The 13576-nt window shown below is 38.3% G+C and overlaps 1 protein-coding gene across 2 annotated transcripts in view; it reads left to right on the top strand.

The window, feature by feature from the left end:
- The window catches only part of MIPEP (mitochondrial intermediate peptidase), a 56962-nt gene that overhangs the window by 517 nt on the left and 42869 nt on the right, over positions 1-13576 (top strand). Inside the window, exons 1-10 of one of the 2 annotated variants that reach the window (XM_079973726.1) lie at positions 14-181; positions 1922-2095; positions 2726-2814; positions 3936-4022; positions 5355-5418; positions 5755-5937; positions 6899-7055; positions 8254-8302; positions 8824-8884; positions 10350-10402. In XM_079973726.1, coding sequence (XP_079829852.1) covers positions 2048-2095; positions 2726-2814; positions 3936-4022; positions 5355-5418; positions 5755-5937; positions 6899-7055; positions 8254-8302; positions 8824-8884; positions 10350-10402 — 791 coding nt within the window. In that variant the 5' untranslated portion in view covers positions 14-181; positions 1922-2047. Of the gene's footprint in view, positions 1-13; positions 182-1921; positions 2096-2725; positions 2815-3935; positions 4023-5354; positions 5419-5754; positions 5938-6898; positions 7056-8253; positions 8303-8823; positions 8885-10349; positions 10403-13576 lie in introns of those variants that run through there. The other variant, XM_079973725.1, reaches the window with a different exon arrangement.

The following is a 13576-nucleotide window of genomic DNA, read 5'->3' as shown; positions in this document are numbered from 1 at the left end:
CCCCCTGACGGGGTCGGAGAGAGAAAGGCTTGTTCTGAGCCCCAGAACCTCTTTTCGGTGCCAAGACTCCGGAGCAAGCGATGCGAAGACTGTGCACGGCCAGAATTTTATTTTTATTTCTGCCTGCTTCCAAAAGGAATAGATAGCTGCAACCACCCATCCCTTTATCCTCACCACAGCGGTTTGTCTGTGTGTTGTTTCATACCTGTGCATAATTGTTTTGCATTATTGTGTGCTACTTAAAGGTTTTTTTAAAAGTGGTTTATATCCACTACCGCTCCTAAATAAATAAAACAGCCCTGTGAGGTGGGTTAAGCAGCTGGCCTAAGTTTTGTGGCGGAGTGGAGATCTGACCCAAAGTGCCTCAGGTTTGAATAAAACACCTTAACTACTACACCACACCGGGGTCTTCACTGAATTTCCCCTCAGGAGTCTGTGGTCTTCACTGAATTTCCCCACAGAATAGTCCTTGATTTGAATTATGGGGTTAGGAACACCTCCACCCCATAGAGCTTCATGGCATAGTAGCTCAGACAGCTAGAAATCCAGCAGGAACTTTTTTCACCACTGTCTCTCTATGCTAGGATAAACTTTCCAAGCTCTTTGCTTGTTGTGCTCTGTTAAAGCATACCTGCACACTCCTTGTTCTGCTAAGTTGCAGCACTGGCATAAGGGTTCAGTAAATTCCATGTACCCACTGTTGGTTTTGGGTGAGCTGAATTTTAACTCTGAACTAATCCTGGATCATCAACATGTCACATAGCACAGCCCTATGGTTGACCTGAAAAGCCAGCGAGAGTTGTCAGTAAAACACAGGAACAATCCATAAAAGGCGACAACTTTAGGCTTAACAGTGGCATTTGGAAATTAGTGACCATTCAAGAGTTTTGTTTCTTTGGGAAAGTGTTTAGCAAGTTATGGTAACCTGGTGTAAGAGATCACTAATGTATATACTGCATCTCGGTTTCCAAGTTATCCTATACAGTACTCTGTTTTTCAGTTCTCAGTGTAGTTCCTTATGCAGCCAAAACACCTTAACTACTACACCACACTGGTTCACAGTGTCTGGGGTCTTCACTGAATTTCCCCACACTCCAGAGAGAAAAATCTGCAGGCTTGGGTAAATACTGAGGTTTTGTGTATGCGTGCAGATGTAAATGTGTGTACAGTGGTACCTCGGTTCCTGAATGCCTCTGTTGTTGTACCTTTTGGTTCTCAAACACTGAAAACCCAGAAGTAAATGCTTCCATTTTCAAACGTTTTTTGGGGAACTTTAACGTGCGACGTGACTTCTGCTGAGTGCAAGAAGCTGTTACAACCAATGGGAAGATGTGCCTTGGTTTTCAAACGTTTCGGAAGACGAATGGTCTTCCAGAACAGATTACGTTCGAGATCCGAGGTACCACTCTGTATGTATAATGTACATCATAGACACTTGCACATATATATGACACATGAACACATATGTTGCAGACACATGCATATATAAACCTATGGGGGGAGCCCTAAAACATCACTATAACTGAATAAGCTCAGGGGATACAGTATGCTGACTGCCTATGGGATGGGGTGAATGGAGCACCCTAAAAGACGGCATGGCTCACCAGCTGAACTGAGTAACAGCATCCCAAGCAACAACATTTTGTTGAAAATCATACCAGTGATTCCCACTTGTACTATAAACACAAGATGCTGTAATATTAATTTAGGAATCTACTTTGGGCACCCAAATAAAAACATAATTGCCGTGTTGTGGAGTTGGTGATTAAATGAAGTGTGCTGAAACATTTTCACACTTCATGTCTTTTTACAAATAAAGCTTAAATGTAAAAAGCAGGTTTATAATTTATAGCATTGCTGTGAAACAGGAAAAGTTGTAGTGTATTTATTATTTATATGGGACCTGTTCTCTGTGTTTTAGGGTCTGTTTGGTGTACCAGAGTTGAGTTGTCCAGAAGGATTTCAAGAAGCTCAAGAAAAATCACTGCAAGAAACAGAACGGCTAGTACAAAAAGCATGTACTACACCGCCTGGGAAGGAGATAGTCATGATCTTTGATCAGCTCTCAGATGCTTTGTGTAGAGTAGCTGATCTGGTAAGATACTTTTGAAACTTTGAAATTGCCATTTGTTAATTATCACATTTCTAGATTCCAGTTTCGTAAATTTTGTCAAATGCAATGGGAACTATATCAATGTTACAATTAACAATGAAACTAAATGAGATTTCCTGCTAAAACAGACAAGCCTGTTCTAACTCCTTGATTTCTTTTTTAAAATGTAGTGCCCAATATAGTGAGCATTGGGCTTGTTAATACATTGCTTTTAGGCAGTAATTTATTTACTGGGGATTATGCCGTTGTGTTAGATTGTGCATGTATTTGTTTTGCATGTTTTGGTAACCCACTGCTAATTATGGCATCCCATTACGTATACAGACAGTAGAATAGACATGTGGCTGATCCTCAAGCAGGGTGGTACAAAGACTTTCCTCCTCTCATGTTCATCTGTGTATGAAAATAATTTAAATGTGCTTTTTCCTGAGGCTGTGTGAGGAAAATGCCATGTTTAATAGTATCGATAGACTGTACTGCTATGAAACACAAGATGCTCTTATGAAAAAAGATTCACATGGCAATTTAAGTTTGAATTTCTAACTTTTCTTTAAATATCAAAATAAACATTTCCCTATCACTATTATGGTTTCTTTTTTTCTACTGCTTTAGGCTGACTTTGTGAAAATTGCCCATCCAGATTTTGCTTTCAGAGAGGCTGCTGAGGAAGCCTGCAGAAGCATTGGCACTATGGTAGAAAAGTATGTTTTATTCATTATGTTACAGTTTATCTGTTTATTGAATGCTGCTATGAACAGTAGACAACAAGGTGTTTTGTTTTCCTATGTGTTCTAAAGTCTTTATGGAAACAAGGAGAATCTCTCTTCCAATTAAGAAATCAGGTAAAAATATTTTTTAGTTTATAGTAATTACAGCCCTGATACTCTAATTCTAAATACATGTTTCCTAACCACTAGGGCTGTTTCCAGATTGACATCTAATAGCGTTACTAATTATAATTGAGATATTGTGCTTTTACAATGTGTTACATTTTTCTATGTTCTCTCCATACCAGTGGAAGGACATCATCCTATTGGTGGGGAAAACAATGGTCCATACTACATGAGTGGTCATTTAAGAAAAATGAAATCCAAGAGTTCCATTAAAAAAAAAAAACCCAATTATTTAATTAGCTCCAAAATGCTTATTGATTTAAGCATGATTGCTTTTCATGAAATTAAAAAAAGAAAAGTAGTACTGAGCAGTTGTTTTGAATGAGAAGTGCAGGCCTAACATCTGGATGGCTCAGTTGCTTAGAGTGTGGTGCTGATAATGCTAAGGTTGCAGGTTTGATCCCCATATGGGAGAGCTGCATTGCAGCGGGTTGGACTAGATGATCCTCAGGGTCCCTTCCAACTCTATATGCCACAATTCTAAGATGGGAAGTGTTTATTGGGAGGAGCCACTTATTATAATGTCTCTTGCTAAAATAGCCTTGCATGGTGCAGGGGAAAGGCTGCCTCCCCAAAAATGACTGCTGGAGAGCAAAACCTTTACACCCAGCAAGGCCCCTGTTGCACGGGTTGGGGTTGGGGTCTTTTGCTGCCTGTTAGTTCTTTTTATGGCTGCAGCAATCTTAATACGCTACTTACTTTCATTGTTGTGTTGTGAATAAGTACTTGCTGACTGATCTGTTGCTCTCATCTACACTTCACTGGTTATGGTGATGTTAACATTCTGTGGTGTCTGAAAACAACCTGACAGTTTAAAAGACACGACAGAAAAATTCTGCAGAAATAGTAAACCTAAAAATGTTTTTGTTACTGTACTGTGAAATAATTGTATTAGTAGCAACTGATCCTTTAATCTTCTGTATTTCTAGATTAAATACAGATGTAGATTTGTGCCAAAGTCTAAGAAAGTTGTTGGCTGATAAAGGTGTAATGGCGTCCCTTGATCCAGAAACAAGGTACGCATTTTTAATTTTGTTTCAGTAGATATTTCTTCATGATACTCAGAATGTTGGCTATTTAATGTTCTACGTACCTTATTACAATATAGGTAGTTCAAAACACAGAGAAATTATTTTCATAGTATACCATATTTGTGAGTCTAATTCCAGTCTTTAACTATGGAAAACATTTTGTTAGTGGTCTAGGTAACCTATGGTTACAAGTGCCATTTCATGCTTTGAAATATAGATCCAATATATCCAGACTTGTCCTTTGATAGACTTACCATGCTTCCATCTACATTCCTCAATCCAGAATCTACTTGCTACTCTGAAACTGAAGGGACTTTTGTAAAATTCTGTGCTTTCCTCTGGAAATTTTAAAACTCCATGGTTTGGTCAGGGTTGGTAACCCTAACACCCCAATCATCATGGTCATCTTAAATTCCTTTTGACTTTTTTTGTCTAAAGCCTCAGAGCTATATCAGACTTATGGTCAGTGTGCCACAAAAAAGTTTGCAAGCAAAACATGATAATATTTATTGTTAGAAGGAATTAAACAATGCAAATATTTGTCTTCCCTGTGAACATGAAGGTTGTCTGTATCTAGTTTATTTAATCAATGTAGCAACACCCTACGACACTTAGTTCCATGAGACTGCAATCCTAACCCTGCTTACCTGGGAGTAAGCACCATTGAATTCAACAGGACTTACTTCTGAGAGCGCATGGTTAGGATTGTTTTGTACATATGCTATATGGAAAGCTATTTTCATTCTAAAAAAAAGATGTTCCATTGCTGTGAGCTTGGATCCATGTTATTATTTGTTTTCATCAGCACCAGGCAATTAGTGAGTAAATTGCATAGTTCATGATTCTGCTGACTTGACTGTGAAGTCAGCTGGTTTGTCATTGTTATTGATTTTCAATATTTCCTGTATGCCACACTCAGTTTGTGGAATATCCTTCCCTAAGGCATGGCTGGGACTGATACTGTCCATTTTTCAGTGCCAGCTGAAAATCTTCCTCTGCCTCCAGGTCATTTGGATATTTCAGGGCAATTTGCCTGTACAGAAATAGTGATGGAGGATTTTTTTAAAAATTGAATTTGTATTGCTTTTGAATCTTTTTTACGTATTTTAATAATTGTAACACGCTCTGGGGTCCTGTGGTGAAAAGTGGGATAGAAATTATATTAAATAATGAATAAATTATATTGATAGTTCCCTACATTGACAAATTAGAACTTGGTCTGCAACATAATAATCTGCAAAATGTAATATATATCTGTAAAAGGGATGAGTCTATAACAGTACATGTCCTGGAGTTAATGTGATTTTATTATTTCAGGCGAGTAGCAGAACTTTTCATGTTTGATTTTGAGATCAGTGGTATTCATTTGGATGAAGAAAAGGTAAGTTATTTCCATTATAAGAAAGGCTATTGGCTGAGCTTTCTAGAAACTAAGCTCTTATCCCAAGCATAATATGCTGATTAATCACCATAATCAAGATTTACAGAATACAATGATCCTTAACCTTAATGGCATGGTATTAATTTCTACAGCTAAGATACTATGGTCTTAGTTTTTAAAACATCTTAATTTCATAAGGAATATGTGTGCATGGGAATATTCCCACAGATTGCTGAACCAATGCAGTGCAGGAATCTCAACTAAAGCTTTTAAAGATGTGAACAGAAACTATATTTTAAAGAAATATTTATAACTCTGTTTATTTCTCATTTGCAGCGAAGGAGAGCAGTAAATCTCAATGTCAAAATATTGGATTTGTGTAATGAATTTCTCATAGGATCTCATCTTCCAAACAAGGTTGACAAGCACATTTTACCAGAACACATTCGGCATCATTTTGCAGTTGAAGGCAATTATGCCCAAATCAGTGGTCTCAGTGCTGATAGTCCTGATGATCTGGTATGTATACATGAAGTACGTTACAGCACCATATACAGTACGATCACATCTTACAAGCGTTTAACTCATTTTAGTTCAACCCTATGTGGTTGAAGGCCATTTGGTTGAAATCCACAAGTTAAATGCAAGCAAGGCCCTCTTGGCACATCGGTTCTAGGATGCTGTCATGAGATCTCTTGGAGTCATCCTTGTTCCTATGAGGTCTTGTGCCAGCATCCCTAGCCTTCTGGAGCCAATGTGCTGAGTGGGTCTTGCCAAGCAAGCAAGGCAGGGAGCTGAAAAGTTCTTTTCACACTAGGAAAACCCAACAATCCAAGTTGGGGACCATCAGTACAATTCCATAGTATGTGCTATGTAAAGAAGACTTCTTTTTGTCTGTCTGGGATCTTCCAGCTTTCAGCTAGGTTCTTTAAGTACATGAGATGGAAGAAAACCTTCAACTATATCCATTTGTCTGCATGGAGGTCTTTTAACTGTATACCCCACACCTAAGCCATAGGTGCGATGACTAAATTTGCAAATGCTATCCTTTTTAATGCTCCATCTAATGACCGGGGAAAGGGATTCAGAAATTGACCAGTTAGGGAAGTTAGGGAAGAAGTGAATATTCCTACTGTCTCTTCCCTTCATTTGCAACAGGGTGATACTGTATACAGTGGTACCTCGGGTTACAGACGCTTCAGGTTACAGACTCTGCTAACCCAGAAATAGTACCTTGGGTTAAGAACTTTGCTTCAGGATGAGAACAGAAATCGTGCTCCGGCGGTGCGGCGGCAGCGGGAGGCCCCATTAGCTAAAGTGGTGCTTCAGGTTAAGAACAGTTTCAGGTTAAGAACGGACCTCTGGAACGAATTAAGTACTTAACCCGAGGTACCACTGTAATATAAATGTCTTTTCATCAATTTCTGCATTTTGCTATTGTAGTTGTCCATATATTGCTTTTCTTTTGAATTAATCTTAGGTACGTGAAGTTGCCTACAAGGTTTTCCTGTACCCAAATGCTCAGCAATTACACTGTTTAGAGGAACTTCTTACCAGCAGAAACCTTCTGGCCCAGTTAGTAGGATATGATACATTTGCTCATCGGGCTCTTCAGGGGACAATGGCCAAAACTCCAGGTAATGCTAATTGTGAATTATGCCAGGATAAATGCAGGCTGTGCAGATTGTTACAAGAGATTAGTAGTACATGGGAGGAGAGAAAAGTGGGAGGGGAGCATTTTCCTTCGTGTTCAATTTCCCTTTCCCCTGGCAACAGTTTCTCTCATATTGATTCGAATGGGAGGGAAATAACACTAGATCTGTTTCAGGAAAGTGGGATGCCTTTGGATCCTGTGGATCTACAGCCTTTCCTGGCATGCTCCTGACAGCACCCTGCAAGGCCCATATTTGCCCTCTCCCAACACCTGAGGGGCACTATGTGGACCTTTTCACAGCCTCATGGGGGAGGCATACGAGGTTGGATCTCCCTCTCTAAAGGTGGACCTTTGTTTCTCTCCATCCTCTGAAAGGGGGCGTCAGAGAACCCTACAGTCCGGGCACACACTCCCAAGGAACATGAAATTGCAGTCAAACACTAATTTATGCAGTGTCAGAATGTTTTAAATATATTACATCCTCATACGAAATACACTGCATAGAATGATGTCTCAGTGAAATTGTTGTGTTAAAGAAATGTTGCTGCTTGTTGTTTTAGTTATGTTGACTGTTCATGAGTATTTACTATTTGCTGCTTATGGAGAACTTCCTTATTCAATATATTCACATTGTTTCAAAGTTCCAGTGAACTTTGCATGGGGAACCTGTGGCCCTTCAGATGTTGTGAGACTACAATTCTTGCCATCTCTGACCATCCCAGGCCGTCCTTGCTGTGACTAATGGGAGTTGGAGTCAAACAATACCTGTTGGTCCACAGGTTCCTCAGCCGTAGTAAAGTTGAATACTCAAAACTTCTGCATTACAACTGAATTGTTGTCAGGCAGCTTTAAATTAGGAAACCAGAAACCTTGCACTAGTCAGCTCTGTTGATTCAGCTATAACCTGCTGTAGTTCTTGTACGGCTGAAAATGAACCTACACTAATGTATCCAGAGTCAGAAATTTCAGGTTTAATTTTGCTTAATGGCTTCTTTAGTAAATAAAACAGATAACCACTACATTCAGCCTTTTTAAAAAAACTATGACTTAATTCACTTCTGAATTATGAATCGTTTAGAAGATTACAGTACTTTAGATGAAAGTTTACAGCTGTATATAAATTATTTCTGAAGTGTTCTTTCTGCCTACTGTACCAATATTTCTTCCATTCTGTTTTTTAGAGAAAGTAATGCAATTTCTTGAGAAGCTTTCAGATAAGTTATTCAGTCGGTGAGTTTATTTTTTAATAAGATTTAAAAGGAGAACAAATTTGCCTTGCTGCAAGGTAAAAATCTTGTAATATTACTAGCAGAATCAATAAAAACTACACTTAGATTTCATAATTAATCTCCCCATCTTATTTCTGCAAGATTATTGTAAAGGATTATATCTAATCAACTACAGATTAAGGTCATACTGTAATTGTAAAAATATTCTGAACGGTGGATGTCTCAATGCCAGCCAAAAGGCCCTTTCATGGTAAACGTACCAGTGTTCTGTTTTACAGTGATGTAAAGAGGAAATCCAGCCAAATATTTTCTGTATATTGGAAAGTATTGTCCCTTACTGAAAAACCTATTCTAAAAAAGCAGAGAAGAATCACAACTCTTTATGGCACATTTTGTTCGTTTGCTTGTGTGAAAGATACATTTATTTGCAAAATGGACAAATGATTGTCTAGTAATTGTATTATACTACAAAGTCTTTTGAAAAGCACTTTAACAAAATATTATGGTGAAATTGTTTTTCAGTACTCTAAAGGATTTTGAAATGATGAAAGGCATGAAAATGAAACTAAATCCTATAAAATCAGTAAGTTATATTTTGCATTTACTTTTTCTCAACTTGAATGAGTTGAATGCTAGTTTGAGAAAATACTTTCTATAATTTCAGAGTTATGTTGACGTAATCTAAGCCTTCTCTTTCTTTTGGCTTTGTATTATAACGGTGTTGGGTTTCAAGGCTCTTTTCTCTAAGGGAAACTAACCACTTAAAAGAAGATATTGGTTTAAACACAGTGATTTATGTGGTAGCCAAAACTTAAGATGGAAAATGTAATGTCTTCTCTTGAGTATGTCAAACATTTTGTTCAATTAGTTTTTGCAAGCTTGAAAAGGCAGAGGCCAGATTTGAAAAACTGCATGTGTCTAGCCTGTGTGTTGGCAGGCTCCAGTATTTTTGTTCAGAAACCACGGTCTTTCCAATAACTGGGTTGCTGCATGATTATTCTAATAGTTCTGCCTCACAATGTATAATTTGGGACCTCAAATGCCCCTCAATGAAATTTGGTTGGATAAATACAAGTGGACATCTTGAAGCCTTTTAAGTCTTAGATCACATTATTTGATTATATTTAAATCTTCTAGCTGCCTGTCCTGAATGCTCAAGGCAAGTTCACTGTTCCACTTTTCACTTGCTGCTTTGTACTTCGATGTGGTCATATCATCTGTAAATGATGTAGATATGTTAAATCTGTGCTTTCCTTTGTAAAATACACAGAAGTGGTAGGTAAATTCTTTCCTGATCATCATTTCTTTGTATTTCTCCCTGCTCCAGAAAACTGGAGATACTTAATTGAACATGCCCCTTTTAGAGCGGATGCATGTGGAAGGAGATGCTTGGCTTAAGTTACTGTACAAAAGAGATGATGGTTTAAAAAAAGCATCTTGAATTTTGCCTTTGATGTCATTGATAGCCCTTGCCATCACTGAAACACAGGTATCATGTGCTCCCAGTTATCGGTTTGGTGTTTGGTCACATATTTTTCATTTGTTACAGGGGTGGCTATAAGATGTAGGGCCTTTTCAGCAGTAGCACCCAGTTAAGGAACTTTGTATCTAGAGAGGCTCACCTGCTAACATCCTTCTTCATCTTTTGATAGCAGGTGGAAACCATAATTTTTCAAAGGGCGTTTGGCTTGCTAAAATATTAGGATGTTAGCAGCGTGCTTAGCTGGATTATTTGCTTAATTCTTGTTTTGGACTTTATTTTTGTTTGTTTTTTAGTTGTGTTATTGTTGATACACTTTTATGTAAAACCTTAACACTGGCAATGAAGTGATATATATGTTCGAGAAACAACATGGCCAGAACTTGTCAACTATGCACCGTGCATAAGCCGAATAGTCAGGTTGTGTACAGGGCAGGTAAGATCGCACCTAAAGCTCTGTGAAAACAGTCATTACAGAAATGCTGCTGTGGAAAGAAAGCTGTTGGATCTGACTTGTTTCATTTGATTTGTGTTATGTGTTTGAAAACGTGAATGCTTTAATTTTCAGAAATTGATGCCTTGGGATCATCCATACCACAGTGGTGTCCTGCGTGCTGAGAGGTCAGTGTTATGGCTTTCTGCTGCAACTGGTGTATCTAGCACTTTATTTGCATTCTGATACTTAGATTTTAGTTGTTAAAAGTTCTGCTATAGTTATCATATATACTCCTGTAGCAAATCACTGTTTCTTTACCTTTTTGTATTGTTTTGAAATGTGTGTTTTTGTTTGCACTTGCATTGGAGCCAGCCACAACTTTTCAATGTATATACAGTGGTGCTCCGCAAGACGAACGCCTCGCAAGACGGAAAACCTGCTAGACGAAAGGGTTTTCCGTTTTGGAGGCGCTTCGCAAAACGAATTTCCCTATGGGCTTGCTTCGCAAGACGAAAATGTCTTGCGAGTTCCTGCGGGGTTTTTTCCCTTTCCCGCCCCTTTTCCTAAGCCCTAAGCCGCTTATCAGCTGATCCGCTAAAAGCCGCTAAACCGCTAATAGCGCTAATCCGCTAAGCTGTCAGTGGGCTTGCTTCGCAAGACGAAAAAACCGCTATACGAAGAGCCTCACGGAACGGATTAATTTCGTCTTGCGAGGCACCACTGTATTTTCTGTATAAGAGCTGAGATAACTACCAGGTTGTAGTTTTCTTTTCTGTGCAGGAGGGTATGGCTAAGAATCTATTTGTATTGGTCACCTTTCTCCAAAACCATGTGTGTGTTCTGGGGGGGAAAGCATTTAAACCCCTCTGCTATCTGTTGGATTTTTTAATTGATATAACTGAATCCTCCCAAAGTAAAATGTGCCAGTGTCTTCCCAGATAATATTGATTATAAATACTGAACATACATTTTTTAAAAATCACACTGAAGCCAGCAAAACACATATGTACCATGTACATGTCAATAATTATTCCTAGTTAATTCATTTCCTCAGTTGATCTTTAAAGAGAGGCATTGTGATACCTTAAGCTACTGTAATAAAATAATATTGTGGTTAGCTTATCATCTTACAGCATAACAGACACATTACAGTCAGTGAACGTACAGTGGTACCTTGGGTTACATATGCAGGGGGGCACAGATGAATTGGGTGGGGGGGACAGGTATGTCCCGCAGCCTGAGGCCCTTCCACATGTACAGCAGGATTTTGCGTCCAGGCCTATTAATAGTAACATTTCTGTTTGTAAACACCAGGGGGAGCTCCTGCATCAGTTTGCCACCTTTTTTGCATAGCTTTGTCAAGTTTTCTTTTGGAAAGATGAGCTGCCTTTTAGCTTTGCCATAAGAGAACAGCAATAGTTTTCATTTTACGATATGTCATTTAAAATGATGTTTTGTCTGTGATGTGGCATTTGTGTTGACTATATGTTTTTGTAGTCATATCATTTATACGGACATGACGAATACGTCAGTGCATGTTTGGAACACTGGATATCAAATTCTGAAATATGTCAAGGGCCGTCATTTGTACAAAAAAACCCCCACAAACCCCCATCACTGAAATCATGATAAAAACAAAACATCACATCCAGCCTTGCCCACTAAAACAATACTAATACATTACGAAATGGAAATGTATTGCTACATATATTTGTAATTTGACTCAGTGCTTTTAACCCAAAATTGCCAACCAGATTTTTCCTTTGTCTTCTTCCAACTTTCATTGCTCTGGATCATACTGGCAGTCAACCATATGGAATTTGGTTCATTTCTTTTTATTAGACAGGACTGCAGCTAGGAAGCTGGCGAGATCAAATATAATCCAGTGAATCTGAGTTGTGAGTAGGAAGACCAGTATATCCTCTTCCCTCCAATCCCTTTTGTTTCCCAATCACTTGAGGGCTTACAAAACACATTTTATTTATGTATACATTTTTTTTAATGTAATGCGTTCAAGATATGTAAGCATGGAGAACAGTTGTTCAATTATTCTGCACATCATATATAAAAAGGGACTGGTAATTATACACTCAATTCAGTGTTCAAAAACCTGATAATGCCTATCACTTACCTAGTATCTTCCCAGTATCATATTTCCTTTTCCAAATTAATTCAAGGTTAGCACATATTAAAATCCTAATCAAGTACACTACAGTGGTATTCTTGAGGGGGAGTATGTTTTGTTTAGCTCAAGTGTGAGGATTGATTGATTGATTGATTGATTGATTGATTTTTGGCCCAAGGACTACATTTCATCTTGGTCAAACCTCATGGCGGGCCCAGTCGTGGGCAGAACTACCACCACATACACACATATCCACATGCACACATCCACACACACACACACACACACACACACACAATCTGAAAGTTTTAAATCCATGTTTGTCTCTTTCTTCAAATAACTGTTCAGGACTGCAGTCTGAAGTACGTATCACCTAGGAGAGCCAGCATGTGAGGCAGATATAGGATTGGTCTTGGACTGGGAAGACTTGATTCAAAACACCCCTTGGCCATAGAACTCCTTGGGTGGTCTTAAGCCAATCACTGTTTCTTACTCTGCGTTATGCCACAGGGTTGTTGCGAACATAAAATGGGTAATCCCATGTACACTGCCCTGAGCAACTTGGAGAAAGCATAGACATGCAGAATATGAGAAATAAATGATTACACCTATTTAGGAGTAAGCTGTAAGTATTGTTGTCTGGCATGCAGTTAATGCTAGAAATGATTTAAATGAGTCATTTCTTTGGCTAATGTATTCCAGTGCTTTGGTTGTTAAAACAAAATCTCAAAATGCTCAACAATCAAACAAACAAAAAAACCAAGACTTTGTTTTATATGGGGTAATTATATTATATTTCCCCCTTTTATTGGCATATGTTATGGTTATGGAATGCTGCAAGAAATTATTTCCCCGTGTGATAGCTACAGTTCTGAATGTTCAGTGATTAATGATATTGAGTAAATATAATCCTTCCTTTAATTACTAGGTCTATCAAAAAGATTTTGAATAAAGTTGATGACAGCCATAATACACAAGAGTCTTAACTTCTTTCCAAATGTACAACTTAAATGAATGCCGTTTAATACTCCTTCATTTTATTTGGACTGAATGAAGCCATCTAGGCTTAGAAATAATTGTTTACAATGGCACACTACATCTATTGCTCTTTAGCAGTGCTTTCTTTTCAATTTGAATCGCGCTGTTCATGAAGAATAATGAACACCTCATTGTACCATTTAACTTCATGTTTAAAGCAGCTGGCTTGGTGTCTTGCCTTTCAAAATACTAGTAA

The sequence above is a fragment of the Podarcis cretensis genome (assembly GCF_951804945.1).
Source record: "Podarcis cretensis genome assembly, chromosome: 4".
Lineage (NCBI taxonomy): Eukaryota > Metazoa > Chordata > Lepidosauria > Squamata > Lacertidae > Podarcis > Podarcis cretensis.
Note: the sequence above shows the minus strand (reverse complement) of the source record. Positions and strands in the feature narration are given on the sequence as shown.